General features: G+C 41.4%; 1 protein-coding gene across 1 annotated transcript in view; it reads right to left on the bottom strand.

Moving 5' to 3' along the window:
* The window catches only part of BRDT (bromodomain testis associated), a 55,507-nt gene that overhangs the window by 17,257 nt on the left and 18,233 nt on the right, over positions 1 to 20,017 (bottom strand). The window contains exons 6-12 of the mRNA XM_045028632.1: positions 19,158 to 19,520; positions 17,676 to 17,804; positions 17,223 to 17,411; positions 11,749 to 11,933; positions 11,386 to 11,675; positions 11,168 to 11,281; positions 3,929 to 4,069 (exon numbers count right to left, since the gene is read on the bottom strand). Of these exons, the coding sequence (XP_044884567.1) occupies positions 3,929 to 4,069; positions 11,168 to 11,281; positions 11,386 to 11,675; positions 11,749 to 11,933; positions 17,223 to 17,411; positions 17,676 to 17,804; positions 19,158 to 19,520 (1,411 nt within the window). The remainder of the gene's footprint in view (positions 1 to 3,928; positions 4,070 to 11,167; positions 11,282 to 11,385; positions 11,676 to 11,748; positions 11,934 to 17,222; positions 17,412 to 17,675; positions 17,805 to 19,157; positions 19,521 to 20,017) is intronic.

Here is a 20,017-nt window from a genome sequence, read left to right as displayed (position 1 = left end):
CAAGACCCATTGTTGTGGGAACTGAACGACCGTCCCTGTCCCAGAAAGCTTACACACATGCTTAACTTTGTGAAAAAGAGTAACACCACTGAAGTCAATGGGACTCAATGCATAGAATTAAGCACACATATAGGGTCCTAATGGGATCTATACCTTAGCTGCCATTGCCACTTTAATGTAAATTTTTGTATTGTACAAGTGTAAAGAAACCACAGACTAAGGGTGGGATTCAGTGTGCAGCAGAGCTTCCAGCCTAAGCAGAGATGAAGCTATGGCATTTTGGCATACTCCAGTGGCTGGAACAGCCCCCAGTAGAACTTAAAGCAGCCTTAGGCAGCTAGCAGCCTCAAGTAGATACCCATCCAAGACCATAGGCACATATTCGGGGCAGGCAGCCCCTCCTGCTACCACAGGCATGCTCTATTTTTAGTGTGCTAGCTCAATCAGCTAGCACCTTTATGTCTCCTTGAGTAGAAGTTACATCTCCAGCTCAAAGTGTAGACATGCTCTTAGAGTATCCATTAACTACATCCATATTTTTATTTCAGATGAAATGGTATATTACAAGACGTGATTAACAATTAAAACTAGTGTACGTGGCTTTCAGAATAGGATATTTTAAATCAATGGCAGCATATAAAATCTTTAAAGTGAAAGGCAGCTGCATTTCTAGCTGAAAACTTGCTGTACAAGTGGACTGCATGTTGAAATCATGTTAATTGAAAACTAAGTTCAAAATACATTCTGTATATTTTTAGACTACTTCTATTTTTACTTAAAGATTGTCATTCAGTATATGTGAAATAATTAGACATTTGAAGTAGTCGCAGATGGCTCAGTAAAACAAAATTTCTAAACTTAAGTTTAAACTGCAAGACAGAAGTACCATAGCTTAGTGGCATTCCCAGACCATTAGAGTCAACGTCACCTTGAGATGAACTAACTATATTTTGAATGTAGATGCCTATATAAAACTGGCTGAAATGTTGTGCCGGTCATGAAAATAAATTCCAGCTACAAGAGGAAAAAAAATCCTTTACACCAAAGAATATGCTTCCATCTTCCAGGCAACTAATGTAGTTTGTAATAGCCCAGAAAGTTTCAAAAATTCTGAGCTTGATGTTCTGGTTTTAACACTAAGACAGACATCAACTCTTCATTGCTGGATATTGTTGTCACCGATAGATGTCCCGACTTTTTCTTTAAAGTGGGCAAATTGTCCCGTATTTTCTGTCTCCCCCCACCAGTACGGGTGGGTCTTGCTGCTGGCCAGATCTCTGCTTGCCAGCTGCCCTCCCACCAGCTGAGTGGGAGGGTCCAGAGACCGATGATGGGGGTAGGTGTACAAGGCTGGTGACAGGGTGAAGCTGCAGCATGCAGGGCCAGCCACTGCCCTTGCTGGTCCATCAGCGCAGCCCCTGCTGCGTGCCGGCTCTCAGACAGCAGGGCCTCGCCCCGTTCCATTTCTAGCCAGTGCTGTCTGCAACGTGCAGCCTCTGGTGCGTGCAGGCAGGCACTAGGCAGCGGCCAGTTATGTGTCGCCTCTATTGCCCTTTATGTGATCCCCCTCTTGCTGTCCTCTCCCTGCTTTGTCCCTTCACCCCCTCCAGCCCTGCTGCTCCCCCATATCACCTCCCGAGCCGGGTAGAGAACTAGCCCCTGGTCGGAATGCTCAGCTCACCAACAGCCTGGCTGGCAGCCTCCTTCTTTTCCCCCCACACTGCCTCTGGCTGGGCCAGCACCCCAGGAAAGCTCAAGACCCTCTGGCCCGGGGTGCTGGCCAGTAGGAACCAAGCTCTGTGTGTGCCAAAGCCCTATACAGTGCTGGCACATGGAAGCCTCTCTGCCCCTCAGCTAAGGTCTGGAGAGGTGGGGAGCAGTTTCCAACCTGTTGACACCCGACCCTGCAGGCTCCACAGCAGTGCCCACCCCCCAGCAGGGACTTACCATCCTTCACACACACACACCCACCCACCCTGGTTCCCCCCCGCCCAAGGAGTATGGGGCTGCTCCATCCCCTAGGCAACTCTGCTGCTGAGCCACCTCTCTGGCCAGACTCACTGAAGCTCCTGCAGCCCGGTTCCCTGGGCCCTGGTGCACAATGCATCCTTAAGGCTTAACCCCTTCCTGCCTGTGCTGTGGGCAGGGGACAGGAGACAGCTGGGTTTTGTCAGTGGCCATTAGCTGCCTTTGAACACTACAGGGGCAGGAAGGGACAAGCTGCTTCCAGCCACAGAGGGGATGGGAAAGGATGAGCTCTGCAAAGACACGGGCCAGGTCATCCCTTCCTTTCCCCTCTGGCTGGAAGCAGTTCCTATCCCTTCCCTCCTGAACAGTGCTGAAAGGCTGCTGCTGGCCACATTCTGGTGTGGACCCTGGCAGAAATCTGCGGGGGGGGAAGGGGGGTCATGCGATCCTGTGTGCCCCCTCCCATGTGTTGCCTTGGGAAGGCACAGCACCAGGTGAGGTGGGTCCGGTCTGGGGGCCCAGCCAGGCATGAAAGACAGACCGCCAGCCAGGGAGGGTCAGGTTGGTCAGTCGGTCACCCCCTGTCGTGTGTGTGAGTGAGAGTGAGAGAGAGCTCTCCCTATGTGAGCCCTAAAGCCTTAAAGATAAGAAAGCAAATAAAAAGAATCCAACTATGCAGTGCTTCTTTTTAACAGGGGCTCACTCAACTTGATGTTAATTTGAACGTTTGTACTGCATAGTTCTGATTGATTGCTGTTGAACTTGCTTGAATATATGAGTAATTTTACCATGTGTCCTGTATTCAGCATAGGGAAATATCGTCATCCTAGTCATTGATTGTTCAGTAAACTGCAAGGGTGAGCATTTTATGCAAGACAGAGTGTATCAGTCCTTCAGAGGATCTCATCACGTATAGCAGCTTTACTTGCAATTTGAATAATTTTAAGTTTGTTCCCCAAAATCAGTGTACAGAGAGTCTAAGACAAGGGCCACTCTGGAAAAAATGAGCTAGGTTAATGACCAATTAAACCTTCCTTCTATACTCGATGCTAAAACACATTATTGGGAAAAAGATTACACGTTGGGGAAAAAAAAAGTGTTATTTTCCCAGTGTAAACAGGGCCTAAATATTGAGCTCTGCTTTATGAAACAGACCCACTATATACATTTGTATTGAATAGTTGAGAAAGTTAAAAGGAACACCACAAGATACTGTCTCGTTCCTCTCCTCCCACACAGATATGCACCTCATGCATACAGTAGTCAAAGACACTCAATCTTTCAGCAATCTGGGATTGTTTTCAATCCAGACTGCACTGTGAATTGCATTTCAGAACAGAACACTGTAAAAACAAATTTCAATTAACTCCAACTTTGTTTTTTGGGAAAACATCAGTTTGAAGTATGATCACTAGAAATGCCATTGGTAAGAGTTTTAGGTACTACACTTACCCTCATTCCTCCCTACCATTTTTTTTTTTTTTTAAGAAATAGAAAAAAAGTTTTGCTGCTAGGTTGTAGGCCTACACACAAACAAAAAATATTTCTAGTCATTCTATTATAGTAATCATGTTACAAACATTTAGGCAACAGTTTTTAGACAAATATGAATTAGATGAAAGTATGCTTTTAAAAAAGAGCTTAATACCTTTAAGTTACCTAGCATATAGTTTATGACACACTCCAGTACAGACACTTACATTTTGCTACTAGAAGTTTTCGTTCCCAATTTCAGTTTGCTACTTTAAAAATAAAATAAATAATACTTTGAGAGAAGTTTTATCTGTAAAAGAGTTTCAGAATTTTTTTTCTTCATAGCATTTGACTAGTCTATGGCACCCTGGAAAATATAGCAAGTCCATAGGCCTAGAAGTATGCAAACTGAAGCTTCTTTTGTAAATTCTGAAGCATCAGGTCCTGTATCTCAAGAGGCAGATGCTATACAATGAGGTTATCTGACCTGATTCAGAGTCATTGGTATCTGAAGAGCTAGAATCACTACTAGTGCTGCTGCTGCTAGAGTCTGAGGAGGAGCTGCTGCTGCTACTCTCACTCAATCGCCTTGGTCCACCAATAATCTTTGGTATAGTGTTATTTTCAGCTGAAAGATAAGAAAAGGAAGTTAAAAGTACATATAGCACCGAAAGTCTTATGAATATATATGTTAAGTAGAATTGTCAAGTGATTAAAAAAATTAATCACACTTAATAGAATACCATTTATTTAAATATTTTTGGATGTTTTCTACATTTTCAAATATATTGATTTCAATTACAACAGAATACCAAGTATACAGTGCTCACTTTATATTTATTTTGATTAAAAGTATTTGCACTGTAAAAAAACAAAAATAGTTTGAAATTCACTTATTGCAAGTACTGTAGTGCAATCTCTTTATCATGAAAGTTGAACAAACAAAGGTAGAACTACGTACAAAAGACTGCATTCAAAAATAAAACCATGTAAAATTTTAGAGCCTGCAAGTCCACTCAGTCCTACTTCTTGTTCAGCCAATTGCTCAGACAAACAAGTTTGTTTACATTTGCAGGAAAAAATGTTTCCTGATTCTTGTTTACAATGTCACCTGACAGTGAGAACAGGTGTTCATGGCACTGTCATAGCCAGCATTGCAAGATATTTATGTACCAGATGTGCTAAAGAATCACATGTCCCTTCATGCTTCACCCACCATTCCAGGGCACATGCGTCCATGCTGATGATGGGTTCTACTCAATAACAATCCAAAGCAATGCAGACCAATGCATGGTCATTCTCATTATCTGAGTCAGATGCCACCAGCAGAAGGTGGATTTTCTTTTTTGGTGGTTCGGGTTCTGTAGTTTCCTCATTGGAGTGTTGCTCTTTTAAGACTTCTGACAGCATGTTCCACACCCTGTCACAATCAGATTTTGGAAGGCACTTCAGATTCTTAAATCTTGGGTCAAGTGCTATAGCTATCTTTAGAAATCTCACATTGGTACCTTCTTTCACTTCAGATTTGACAGAACACAAAGTGTTCTTAAAATGAACCACATGTGCTGGGTCATCATCCAAGACTGCTATAATATGAAATATATGGCAGAATGCTGGTAAAACAGAGCAAGGGACATACAATTCTCTCCCAAGGAGTTCAATCACAAATTTAATTAACGCATTTTTTTAAACGAGCATCAGCAGCATGTCCCCTAGAATGATGGCCAAAGCACAAAGAGGAAAACAAATGTTTAGCATATCTGGCACGTAAATACTTTTGAAACTGGCGTTGCAAGGTAGGAGCGTTGCCAGCAGATTGAGGGAAGTAATTATTCCCCTCTATTCGGCACTGGTGAAGCCACATCGGGAATATTGCATCCAGTTTTGGGCACCCCACTACAGAAAGGATCTGGAAAACTTGGAGAGAGTACAGCAGAGGGCAACAAAAATGATTAGAGGGCTGGGGCACATGACTTATGAGGAGAGGCTGGGGGAAACTAGGCTTATTTAGTCTGCAGAAGAGAAGAGTGAGGGGGGATTTGATAGCAGCCTTCAACTACCTGAAGGGGGGTTCCAAAGAGGATGGAGCTAGGCTGTTCTCAGTGGTGGCAGATGACAGGACAAGGAGCAATGATCTCAAGTTGCAGTGGGGAGGTCTAGGGTGGATATTAGGGAAAACTATTTCACTAGGAGGGTGGTGAAGCACTGGAATGGGTTACCTAGGGAGGTGGTGGAATCTCAATCCTTAGAGGTTTTAAAGAGCCAGCTTGACAAAGCCCTGGCAGGGATGATTTAATTGGGGTTGGTCCTGCTTTGAGCAGGGGACTGAACTAGATGACGACCTGAGGTCTCTTCCAACTCTAATCTTCTATGATTCTAAGAAGATAGCTGCATTATCTCCTATAAATGTAAACAAACTTGTTTGTCTTAGGGAGTGGCTGAACGAGGAGGACTGAGTAGACTTTTAGGCCCTGAAGTTTTATATTGTTTTGTTTTTGTACACTTTATTTCATTTACAACACAGAGTACTATATATGAAAGTGTAAAAAAACCCCACAAAATATTTAATAAATTTCAATTGGTATTCTATTTAACAGTGTGATTAAAATTGCAATTAATCATGATTCTTTTTTTCTGAGATATTCATATGAGTTAATTGCGATTAATTGACAGCCTAATGTTAAGATTAATAAAGCTGCTCCATCTGAGTGACTGACAGGACTACCTTTGTTAAATCTCTGTCCATTATTCACAAGGAGGATAACACATACCTGCCATTGCTTGGATGCACCCTGGACCATTGGAGTCTAACTGTTAGTCTTTTTAATACCAAGAGATTTTTGCTACCCTGAAGAGAAGATAAGCAATTTAACTCAGTGGAGATTAAGATTTGGAAAGAGTTCCACAACAGTCCTTGTTTTTGCAGGCTAAGGCTCCAGAATAGCTAATTTAAGAAGAAAGACTGAGGAGTCCTTGCGGCACCTTAGAGACTAATAACTTTATTTGGACATAAGCTTTCATGGGCTAGAACCCACTTCATCAGATGCATGGAGTGGAAAATATATGAGCAGGTAAAAATATATGAAAGGATGGGGGTTGCTTTACCAAGTGTGAGGTCAGTCTAATGAGAAATCAATTAACAGCAGGATACCAAGGGAGGAAAAATAACAACTTTTTAAGTGGTAAGAGCGTGGCCCATTTAACAAGTTAACAAGAAGAAAGCTGCAACTAACTGCTAGATATGGGACCATTAGTACCAGATTTGGGGAAAGAAGTATGCCTACATACATAAGATACCACAAACAAAAGCATAAAGATGCTCCGAAGATAGATGTGAGAGATGTACGCTTCTGTTATGAAGATTATTGCACCTCTCTCCAAAGTATTTGGTACTGGTGCCAGAAACAGAATACTGGATTAGATGGACCATTGATCCAGTCTGGTACGGCAATTCAGATTTGTAATAGTGGCAGTTCCTGGTCAGAAAGCACAGCAAGATGCAGAATAAAATAGCTAGCCACACAAACAGTTTCACTTCAGATATTTGTTCTTTCTTCCACAAGTCTATGCAGAGAGCACATCTACAAATATTGAAGTGTTGCTAAAATACATTAGCTGGAACAGAATTGACAACTCTTTATCCAAAAAAAGAAAACAAAAAAAAATGTAACCTAATTCAGTTCTTTCCTCCACCTTTAACTCAGGAATTAAAATGGAAGTATTTTGCACTTTCCAAAGTGAATGCAGATAGGATTTTCTCTCTTTCCCAGGAAACAGTAAAAGGACCGTTAAAGTAAATTTTCTATCCGAGGTATTTCATGGTTCCTCGTCTTCCCCCAGAGTTCAATAGCATTTTCCCAAAATGCAGGATTCAGAGCATGGGTTGATTTTCTACTGTAGCCACCCACCATGAAGTCTTTCCCTACAGAATCCAGGGGAATCAAGATTTAGATTGAACTTGAGAACTAAGTAAAGTCAAGCCTCAGTTCTTATTCTACCACTCTTTAATTGCTGCCATGCTCTGTAATTCTGTCTTGTGTTTGTCTCCCTGTTGGAGACAAGTCCCCAGACTTTCTAGTTTGGCGTCCAATGCAGAGAAAATGAGCTATATAGAGCTTCAGTTGTGATATTTGTCTATATTATGGGACTTATAGTTTGCAATGCAAGCAGCACACAAAAGGAATGTTAAATGGGAAGATGGTGATTTTACATTATCTAAAATCAGGGTCTGGGAATGCAGAAGCATAACTGCATATATTGATTTTTTGCTTCTGTTGTACCTGACTTTCCATAAGAGTCTGATAGTAAGGATTGAGTCACTATGAGCAACGATAGGCACACATTACTCACCCTGTGCCACTTCTGATGCAGGAGTGTTTCTATAATTTCTCCACCATCCCAAGTTGGCTATACCGTCATGGTTTACCTAGCCTCATAAGGGATCCACCTCAAGGTGAGCCAGGAGAGGAAATCTACTGGACTAGAACAGGCATCATCATCTCTGGCTCCACTGGAAAAAGTAGGCCTGATAATATGTGCATAGAAGGTGCTGAAGACTAGGGTATAGGCTGGGTGTCAATCCATGTGGTGTAGAAGTTCTACATTGATTATGCTAGGATAATGCCTCAAAACTGGAAAGTAGTAGTGCTATCTTCATCACACTACTATAAAAACCATGAGTAAATGTTGATAGATCTATCCAGGAGGTGCCAAACACACACCCTTACCCCTAAAGTCACTGGACGCTCTAGCAGTTCTGAGCAAGGAAGAGCTGAGCAAAAAAGTTTCTGACTCATGCCTTGAAGTGCGCTTTACTGGATATTTAGGAGTCATCTTAAGAGCAGAACTTCAATAGAGTTTTACCCCAATGTGCCAAGGTAGCAGATGTCTGAATTAGGGCTGTCAATTAATCGCTGTTAACTCATGTTATTAATTCAAAAAAAATTAATTGTAATTAATCATAGTTTTAAATCGTACTGTTAAATAGAATGCCAATTGAAATGTATTAAATATTTTGGAAGTTTTCCTACGTTCATATATACTGCATTGTGTTATAATTGAAATCAAAGTGTACATTTTTTATTACAAATATTTGCACTGTAAAAATGATAAAATAAGTATTTTTTAGGCCTGTCAAGCGATTAAAAAAATTAAGCACAATTAATCGCGCTGCTAAACAGAATACCATTTAAATTTTTTGATGTTTTCTACAATGTCAAACTTTAGAGCCTACAAGTCCACTCAGTCCTACATTTTCAGCCAATCGCTCAGACAAAAAAAAAGTTTGTTTACATTTGCAGACAATGCTGCCTGCTTCTTATTTACCATGTCACCCAAAAGGGAGAACAGATGTTTGCATGGCACTGTTGTAGCTAGTGCCGCAAGATATTTACATGCCAGATGTACTAAAGATTATGTCCCACAATCCAATGCGGATCAACGCATGTTCATTTTCATAATCTGAATCAGATGCCACCTGCAGAAGATTGATTTTCTTTTTTGGTGGTTAGGGATCTGTAGTTTCCACATCTGAGTGTTGCTCTTTTAAGACTTCTGAAAGCATTCTCCACACCTCATCCGTCTCAGATTTTGGAAGGCACTTAAGAATCTTAAAACTTGGTCCAGTGCTGTAGCTATCTTTATAAATTGCACATTGGTACCTTCTTTGCATTTTGTCAAATTTGCAGTGAAAGTGTTCTTAAAAAGAACTACATGTGCTGGGTCATCTTCCGAGACTACTAAAACATGAAATATATGGCAGAACAAGGGTAAAACAGAGAAGGAGACATACAACTCTCCCTTAAGAAGTAAAGTCACAAATTTAATTAACCCACTATTTTTTTTAAACAAGCATCATCAGCATGGAAGCATGTCCTCTGGAACAATGGCTGAAGCATGAAGAGACGTGAATCTTTAGCACATCTAGCACGTAAATACCTTGTGACAAAAGCTACAACAGTGCCGTGCAAATACCTGTTCTCACTTTCAGGTGACATTGTAAGAAAGAAGTGGGCAGCATTACCTCCTGTAAATGTAAACAAACTTGTTTCTCTTAGCAACTGGCTCAACAAGAAGTAGGACTGAGTGGACTTGCAGGCTTTACAATTTTAGATTGTTTTATTTTTGAATGCAGTTTTTTTGCACATAATTCTATATATTGTGTAAGTTGAACTTACACAATAAAGACATTGCACTACAGTACTTGTATTAGGTAAATTGAAAAATAATATACATATTTTTTACAGTGCAAATACTTGTAATAAAAAGTAAATAAAAATTGAGCACTGTATACTTTGTATACTGTGTTGCAATTGAAATCAATATATTTGAAAATGTAGAAAACATCCAAAAATATTTTAAAATTGTTTAATCACGCAATTAATCATGATTAATTTTTTTTAATTGCTTGGCAGCCCTAACCTGAATGCATCTTCTCACATCCTTCATAACTGACATAACTTAGTACTTTGAAGGGATCAAAGCACAACTCCAACAGAATCCAGCAGTGGGAGCTGGAGAGGCTGGCACTGATGCAGATTCTTAGGTTTGGTCTATACTACCAACTTAGTAGTCCATACCCCTGGCTGACGTAGTTACACTGACCTAACTCTTGGCCTAGACAGCGCTACATCAATGGGAGGGCGTCTCCCATCGATATACACCTCTACCTTGATATAGCGCGACCCGATAGAACACGAATTCGGATACAACGCGGTAAAGCAGCACTCGGGGGTGTGGGGGTGGCGCTGCACACACTGGTGGATCAAAGCAAGTTCGATATAATGCGGTTTCGCCTATAAACACAGTAAGACTTTTTGGTTCCCGAGGACAGTGTTATATCAAGGTAGAGGTGTACACCACCTTCCCAAGAGGCAATAACTAACTAGACCAACTGGCGAAGCTCTCCTGTCAGTGTAGGCAGGGTCTTCACAAAGCACTACAGTGGTAGTGCTGTAATTGTAGATGACCCCTTAACCAAACAATGACCCCTGACCAATGCATTCCAGAAGTATTAGACCCTCCGGGCTGAATTACTGTTGAATTTAATCTGTTGGCACTAGGCGTTCAAGAGAGCCTTATGCCACTCTCCCTGGACCCCACTGCACTTAACCTGCTTGGTGCAACCAGTGACCAAGATATTTCTTATGGACCATTTTTAACTACACACTTTTTGCAGGCACTTGGCTGTGTCTTTACCATCTGAAAGAAGAGATGGAGGTGGAAAAGTACCAATTCAGTATGCACACCACCACACCAGAATAGGATTTGAAAAAGAGGAACCTGGTTAAGTGAAACTTTTACTGAAGCATTTGCTATTAGCCATTGTCAGATGCAAGATACCACACAAAATATAGACCTTTGCTTTGGTGCAACCAGTAATTCCTATGGTCTGACTGGCACCCCATATTGCTTGAGAGATGCTAACACCATGAGGCACAAGATAATGTTTTCTAAAAATATTAACAAAAGCTACAGAAAAGGTTCTGTAACAGATAAAGTCTGGGACAGAAGGAAAAAATAGCTGACCAACAAAATTGCTGTTGTGGTGTAGTTGAGACAATACAAGAGAGATCTCCCACTCTTGCAGGTTAGAAAGTGACGGCTGGCAACTCTTAGTGCCTCATATTCTAAAAAGAAAGAAATCCCACTAGTTACATCAGAGTACAGACCTCAGGAGGAAATCGCATTATAAAGAACAAAGCAGTACAACTAATGGTCACATTACATTTGGTGTTTTGCTTTTTAGGGTTTAACTGCCCATTGACATCCAGCAGCCTCTTTTCCAACTCTTGTTTTTTCTCAAAATTAAGTTCTTCTTTTGACTTCTCTGGTTTCTTAGCTGTATATGAAATAAAGAGACATTAAGAGCTACATCCAAACCCAAAATAGATTCTGGCTAAAAACATATTGTGTAGCATTTATCCAGGATATATACACACACACCATGTTTTCTTGGTCTTTTCCTTAAACAAGCCATCACATATTTCTCTAGTTCTCTAAGCGTCGATGCTTTTAAAGTTTCAAAGTCTATTTCTATCTCATCAGGATTAGAGTTTCTCAGTGAAGGCTCTCTTGACTGTATTATATATACTACTTTTCCAAGCTTATCTCCAGGAAGTTTATTTATGTCCAAACTCAACTGCCTTTTTTCATCATAATTCATCGGCTTGGCACTATCCTCATCTTCTGATTTACGTGCCAATGAGACTTGCTGCTTTGTTTTCTTTGACTGACTGCAAGAGAGAGAGTTTACTGCATTGAGAGCAATTTAAAATAATTTGTCACCCACACAACCCTCACACTTACATATTTAAAGACAGTTTTTTCTTCAATTTCTTTTTTTGCTTTAGCTTTTTCTTCTTTTGATTCACATATTTGTATTTGGATTTTTCTTTGCCTCTTTTCCCCTTTTTAGACTTTCCTTTTTTCTTCCTCAGCTTGGGCAAGGAGGTTTTGGCCAAAGCCCGCAACTGCTGATGAACAGCTTTAAGCTGTCAAAGAAAAGAAGGAAAGAAACTAAACATCTTGATAGTCATTACAGGAAAAATACTGGGGAGGGAGAAACTAGTCCTGAAGGCCATGGAAGAGTTTTGGCAGCTGGGCAGGGATGGACAGGGTGTTTACTCAGTGGTGTAACAAGATTTTGGAAGGTAGAACGAACAGGAAGAGGGGACCTTTGGAAAATGGGGGTGTGCATTAGAGGGAGAACATTTGTAGCAGGTACATGTGCACATGAGGGTTGTCTCTTGCCATCCTCCCCCAGACTTCCAAAAAACAAAAGTTAAAAAAAAATCTGTCTTCCTGCAGGAACATCCCAAAGCTTTTCTTTAGCATGAAAAACTTGGGGCTCAAGTGTCTCAGTGCACCACTTCCCACCTCCTATGAGGTGGTTCTGTGCAAGGTAGTCTAGAGGATGGGGGCAGAGTCTTCACATAATAAGTCCAAGCTATTTTGGAAGTCTGGTAGTCTGGACAGACAATTATACTGAAACCAAGACAAAGTGCTGGCTTCAGCATAATCAGCTGGAACTATAAAACACCTGCAGAGACAACACATGGTTTGTCCAAGTTAAAAAAAAAAAAAAAGAAAAAGACCAGTTTACATTGTATAGGGATTAAAAGAGGAAAGGATGGATAAGTCGTCCAAATGAGACACATTAGCTGGATAGTTGCAGAACAGTTAAGCAGAAGCAGCAAAGAATCCTGTGGCACCTTATAGACTAACAGACGTTTTGCAGCATGAGCTTTCGTGGGTGAATACCCACTTCTTCGGATGCAAGTGGTGGAAATTTCCTGGGGCAGGTATATATAAGCAAGCAAGAAGCAAGCTAGAGATAACGAGGTTAGATCAATCAGGGAGGATGAGGCCCTGTTCTAGCAGTTGAGTGAAAACCAAGGGAGGAGAAACTGGTTCTGTAGTTGGCAAGCCATTCACAGTCTTTGTTTAGTCCTGAGCTGATGGTGTCAAATTTGCAGATGAACTGGAGCTCAGCAGTTTCTCTTTGAAGTCTGGTCCTAAAGTTTTTTTGCTGTAGGATGGCCACCTTAAGATCTGCTATTGTGTGGCCAGGGAGGTTGAAGTGTTCTCCTACAGGTTTTTGTATATTGCCATTCCTAATGTCTGATTTGTGTCCATTTATCCTTTTCCTTAGAGACTGTCCAGTTTGGCCGATGTACATAGCAGAGGGGCATTGCTGGCATATGATGGCATATATTACATTGGTGGAAGTGCAGGTGAATGAACCGGTGATGTTGTGGCTGATCTGGTTTGGTCCTGTGATGGTGTTGCTGGTGTAGATATGTGGGCAGAGTTGGCATCGAGGTTTGTTGCATGGATTGGTTCCTGAGCTAGAGTTACTATGGTGCGGTGTGCAGTTGCTGGTGAGAATATGCTTCAGGTTGGCAGGTTGTCTGTGGGCGAGGACTGGTCTGCCACCCAAGGCCTGTGAAAGTGTGGGATCATTGCCACCCCCACCAATATGATACAGTTCTGCGGTGATCTGGAAGCCTACTTTCGCCGTCTCCGACTCAAAGAATTCTTTCAGGACAACACTGAACAGCGCACGGATACACAGTTACCCTCCCACCAACAGCACAAGAAGAAGAACTCTACATGGACTCCTCCTGAGGGTCGAAATGACAGTCTGGACCTATACATTGAATGCTTCCGCCGACGTGCACAGGCAGAAATTGTGGAAAAACAACATCGCTTGCCTCACAACCTAAGTCGTGCAGAACCCAATGCCATCCACAGCCTCAGAAACCATCCTGACATTATAATCAAAGAGGCTGATAAAGGAGGTGCTGTTGTCATCATGAACAGGTCTGACTACCAAAAGGAGGCCGCCAGACAACTCTCCAATACTAAATTTTACAGGCTACTTCCCTCAGATCCCACTGAGGAATACACTAAGAAACTGCACCATCTACTCAGGACACTCCCTACACTAACACCAGAACTAATCAACATACCTTTAGAGCCCCAACCAGGATTATTCTATCTACTACCCAAGATCCACAAACCCGGAAATCCTGGACGCCCCATCATCTCCGGCATTGGAACTCTCACTGAAGGACTGTCTGGATATGTAGACTCTCTACTCAGACCCTATGCTACCAGCACTCCCAGCTATCTCCATGACACCACTGATTTCCTGAGGAAACTACAATGCATTGGTGACCTCCCAGAAAACACCATCCTGGCCACCATGGATGTAGAGGCTCTCTACACAAACATCCCACACTCTGATGGAATACAAGCTGTCAGGAACAGTATCCCTGATGATGCCACAGCACACCTGGTTGCTGAGCTCTGTGGCTTTATCCTCACACACAACTATTTCAAATTTGCTGACAATATATATCTCCAGATCAGTGGCACCGCTATGGGCACCCGTATGGCCCCACAATATGCCAATATTTTTATGGCCGACCTGGAACAACGCTTCCTCAGCTCCCGTCCACTCACGCCCCTTCTCTACCTACGCTACATCGATGACATCTTCATCATCTGGACCCATGGGAAGGAGACTCTGGAAAAATCCCACCACGATTTCAACAGCTTCCATCCCTCCATCAACCTCAGCCTGGACCAATCTACACGGGAGGTCCACTTCCTAGACACCATGGTGCAAATAAGTGATGGTCACATCAACACCACCCTATACCGAAAACCTACCGACCGCTATGCCTACCTTCATGCTTCCAGCTTCCATCCCGGACACACCACAAGATCCATTCTCTACAGCCAAGCACTGAGGTACAACCGTATCTGCTCTAACCCCCGCAGACAGAGACCAACACCTAAAAAATCTCCACCAAGCATTCTCAAGACTACAGTACCCACACGAGGAAATAAGGAAACAGATCAACAGAGCCAGACGTGTACCCAGAAGCCTCCTACTGGAAGACAAACCCAAGAAAGAAACCAACAGGACTCCACTGGCCATCACATACAGTCCCCAGCTAAAACCCCTACAACGCATCATCAGGGATCTACAACCCATCCTGGACAATGATCCCACACTTTCACAGGCCTTGGGTGGCAGACCAGTCCTCGCCCACAGACAACCTGCCAACCTGAAGCATATTCTCACCAGCAACTGCACACCGCACCATAGTAACACTAGCTCAGGGACCAATCCATGCAACAAACCTCGATGCCAACTCTGCCCACATATCTACACCAGCAACACCATCACAGGACCAAACCAGATCAGCCACAACATCACCGGTTCATTCACCTGCACTTCCACCAATGTAATATATGCCATCATATGCCAGCAATGCCCCTCTGCTATGTACATCGGCCAAACTGGACAGTCTCTAAGGAAAAGGATAAATGGACACAAATCAGACATTAGGAATGGCAATATACAAAAACCTGTAGGAGAACACTTCAACCTCCCTGGCCACACAATAGCAGATCTTAAGGTGGCCATCCTACAGCAAAAAAACTTCAGGACCAGACTTCAAAGAGAAACTGCTGAGCTCCAGTTCATCTGCAAATTTGACACCATCAGCTCAGGACTAAACAAAGACTGTGAATGGCTTGCCAACTACAGAACCAGTTTCTCCTCCCTTGGTTTTCACGCAACTGCTAGAACAGGGCCTCATCCTCCCTGATTGATCTAACCTCGTTATCTCTAGCTTGCTTCTTGCTTGCTTATATATACCTGCCCCAGGAAATTTCCACCACTTGCATCCGAAGAAGTGGGTATTCACCCACGAAAGCTCATGCTGCAAAACGTCTGTTAGTCTATAAGGTGCCACAGGATTCTTTGCTGCTTTTACAGAACCAGACTAACACGGCTACCCCTCTGATAGTTAAGCAGAAGTAAGGGTGATGATCAATTAATCCCCTGGCCCTCAGCAAAATGGAGAACATACACATCTTGATACTGCTTGAGTAGTCATCTTTTCCAAATTAAGTAGCTCAGCACACTGAAATTTAGAGCTAAAACCCATCCACCTTTCATTAGATTTTGTAGCACTTCAGCCAGAATTTATGCATCTTGACAGAGATGCAAAAAGACCAGTAATTGTCCTGATGGAATCTCACAGTGGCTATGCTCATTAAAATTCAATAAATTATATTTTTTTAAAAAGAGTAAGATGATACTAAGGTTGCAGTCCCTTTATGAAGGCTATTAACACTTTAAACTGACAGAAAATAGAGGAGCTGTTGATGTTCCAACTTGAATTTTGTTAAGAGTTTAAGTTTCAGTGGTGCAATTAATTTATAAGCAACTTATCACTGATGCTTTCTTGCCTGCAGGGAGACTGATAATGTAGTTGCCTTGTTCATTCTTAGGATTTGGAGGTTGTGGATGAGAGAGTCTGCATGCAGCCTCCTCTTAAATTAAGAGTTGAAAACAGTGTCATAGATTAATTACATTCCCTTAGATTTGCAATAAATTTTTAGATTTGACCTATGATCTTTACAGTATGCCAGAATAATTCCTACTGATATTGTTCCTCAGACAGGCATACCCAGCAGTGATCAGTAGAAACTTCACAATCTTGTTTACAATAGTCTAATGTAGTCTAGCTTCTTATTAACCTGCTTTCCACAAAACTTGAACATACTCATATTCAGGTCCAGCTCCTAGGCAGAGGCACCATCCCCCCCCAGCTCCCATTGTCCGGGAACCATTGGCCACTTCCGGGGTGCAGTGTGGTGTCAGAACAGATAGGGACTAGCCTGCCTTTGCCAGGCAGCATCACCAACGGGACTTTTAACGGCCCAGTCGGTGGCGCTAACCAGAGCCACTACGACCCAGTGCCTTCCATTCTGCAACCCAGTACAGGGTCGTGACCCACAGTTTGAAAACCACTGCCCTAAGTGACTTGTCTTGATGCTAACTGGCTCCCTCTTCAGCTGCTTGAGAGGTGCAAAGAGCCCAATGTGATTAGGGCTTCAGAACAAGGCAATACCAACTGGATTTAGGCTCTTTTGAAATTTTAATCCAATGCATTAAAAAACAAACAGGTAGCAGATACCCTATTCAAACAACAACTGCCTACTGAAGGCTCTGAAGCCAGAATGTAAAAAGTTAAGCCTGCTGTTAGAGAACCTGCCATCTCCCACTAGAGTAACCACAGCACAATGTGCTACCACATAAGAGGATAATTCGGCACCACCCCAAATGCACATTTTTGTAATACATTTAAACTCTTTACAGACAGCTCATGGTTCTAGACCTTAGAATGGATACATGTGATCGAGAGCCACCACAGGCTACAATAGTCGTGCACTTTGTACAGAGCATTGTTGCTTACTTGCTCCTGAAGCTTTGCAAGGCGTCGTGTTCTTTCCTCTTCTGAATCTTCAGATGATCTTTCTTCAGAGGAGTCATCACTGCTGCTTTCACTAGAAAGAGCACTTGCTATTTCTGTTTTGGGCTGTGACGGTGGTATACTTGCAACAGGTTCATCTGGAATTTTGGCAAATTGCATCTCAAAGATATCCTAAAATATAAATAAAAAAAAACGTTGGGACCTCTTTATAGGAGAGTATATCATCTTTACCGATCTCTTTATATTGGTCTAGATGTCCTAGACCACAGGTCACAGGTCACCTAGCACCCAATGATTTCTCCTCTATCTCAGAATTTAATTCTCCAAAACCCATTACCAGAACAGCTCCACAGTAGGAACCTTAGGTGGTCCAGAATTTGTTAGTCTCTAAGGTGCCACAAAGACTTCTGTTTCATTTATTAAGTGATAACTCACCTGCAGTTTTCTTGCCATAGCAACCACTTCATGGTCTGGAGAGTTGTATTTGTAGCAATTCATAAACATTAATCTAATATCTGCAGCAAACTCTTGTGTATCTTTATATTCATAGTTATCCATTTTCTTCTATGAGGAAACAGAATAATGAAGTTAAAGCTTAGATCATCTAAAATGCAAGATACAGATTATGTATCTCAGACAAATGCCAAAAATAGGTGGTCGAAGAAAATTGACACTTCCAGCAGCAGAATAAATCTGGTGCAGTAGGGTCACCATACTGCAGAAGCTCCAAAACCACCATTAAAAGTAAACAAACAAAACAAACACCACAAAACCTCATACACCACATAGCCTCTTCTGACTTAGAATATTCTGTTGCAAATATTAACTGTCAGCAATATAACTCTATTGAATTAAAGCTATGATACTAACGAGCTTTGAATAACTACACTTTCTGCTATAGTACCAAACACCTTTAGCTAATGTTCAGTTATAGATTATAAGGAATCCGTATTTATTTAGTTTGTATTGTAAGTCACGTAGATGACTGAAATACTCTGTAAATAAATCCAGGCCAAGGTTTTCCCAATACATAAAAAATAAATATGGGCACTTAAAGTTGGGTTCCCAGACCCCAATTTTGCTCCCTAAATAAGTGGCCTAATTTTCAGAAGAACTGAGTATCCAACAGCTCCATTGAAGTCAGTGGGAGCCATTAAGTTCTCAACTCTTCTGAAACGTAGGCCACTTATTTAGGTTGCTAAATTAGGGTCTGGGAACCCAACTTTACAAAGCAACATTTTATAAAAATAGGTATCCATTTTTTCAGTCATTGACTACACTGTCTAAAGGACTTATTTTGTTTCTTATAAATGGGAACAAACATGACAAAGTTTGAATTATCTCCCTACCACTTAAGACGGGGGAGCAGTTAAGTTTAAGACAAAACAGGGAGCTTACACAGTTGAGACATCTGGGTGTCTGCGGTTTCAGATTGCATCATGAGTGAGTACCTGAAGGGCTAGAGTGATGCTTAAATACTGGGAAAGCGAGACAGACTATTACCTTTTTTATATATGCTAAAAGTAGTCATATATAAAGGTGACCCAAAAGGTACTTTGACATGTGCCCCGATGGGTTTATACAGATAGGCTAGAGACTTGGAAAGCTTGCACCACCACTAGACGTTTGCTTGAGTGAAAGTCTTAACTATAACTTAAGCCCTTTTACTAATTTTTAAGCTCAGTTCACCCTACAAGCAAGCAAACTAATTACTTTACCAGTTAATCAACATGAAATAACCATAAGACACTATGTACAGCAGGATATGCAGTCTTTGTGCCTCGGTTTACTTTCCTTAAAGAACCAAGTCCTCATGACATTTTCAGATTCAATTTAAAAGATATATTTAATTTATGACCATGAATTCCCTACACAGGAGAATAAACCAGAATTGTGAATCTAGCCAAAACTCCTTACCTTAATAGTTCCAAGGTCTATAGGGCATTTCATGGTATCATGGTGGTCATTGAGCCCCAAAGCTGTAATGTCTACAGGTTTATAGAAAGGCCAAGCATATGATGCATGTTTCTTTGCAAACATTTCTTTAAGGATTTCGCTACAATGCTTTAGTTGTTCTGATAATTGAACATTTTTGACAACTTCAAGTGGCTGTTGAGAATCTGGCAAGTCTTTCTTTAGATAACTGTCTGGTACACTACGTTCACTTTCTCCTCTACATGATATTTTAGCAATTTTTGGTTCATTAAGTGCTGGAGAAGATTCACAGCTTGCTGTGGATATTGTAGTAGTATCAGCCTTCCTTTTCACACCCTTTTTAACCTAGAAAACAAAAGTTTACATAGACTATTTCAAGTAACTAGAATCGCACAATTCCACAATAAATAGCAAAAAAGAAACTTTTGTTTAGTTGTTTGGGTTTTTTTAGACAAAAACTTCAGTATTTTTTCTCCACAACTGTTGAACTTGTTTCTACAATTTTATATTTAAGACCTACATTTTCAGCAAAGTGTTACAATCTAGCATCAAAGCGTAAGGCTTTCGTTAGAGTTGGAAGGAAAGTGTACTACAGTTTAATTTATTTTGCCGTCACTTAAGCAGGGTAAAATCTCAAACAAGTTACTAAATTATGAATTTGACATTACAACAGTCACCAGCAAATACAAATATTCCTGCACTCTAGTATTTGAGGCCATGAGTATAAGTTTTTAGCTCTTCAGTTTTGTCTAAAATTGTGCTGCCTCTGGTTTGGAAGAGATACAATATATGCACTTTGCCACTAACTCACTAAGACACTCAGATACATATGTTTTTACTTT

The sequence above is a fragment of the Mauremys mutica genome, chromosome 8 (genome assembly GCF_020497125.1).
Source record: "Mauremys mutica isolate MM-2020 ecotype Southern chromosome 8, ASM2049712v1, whole genome shotgun sequence".
NCBI classification, from domain to species: Eukaryota; Metazoa; Chordata; order Testudines; family Geoemydidae; genus Mauremys; species Mauremys mutica.
This window is presented reverse-complemented; position numbering and strand designations above follow the sequence as displayed.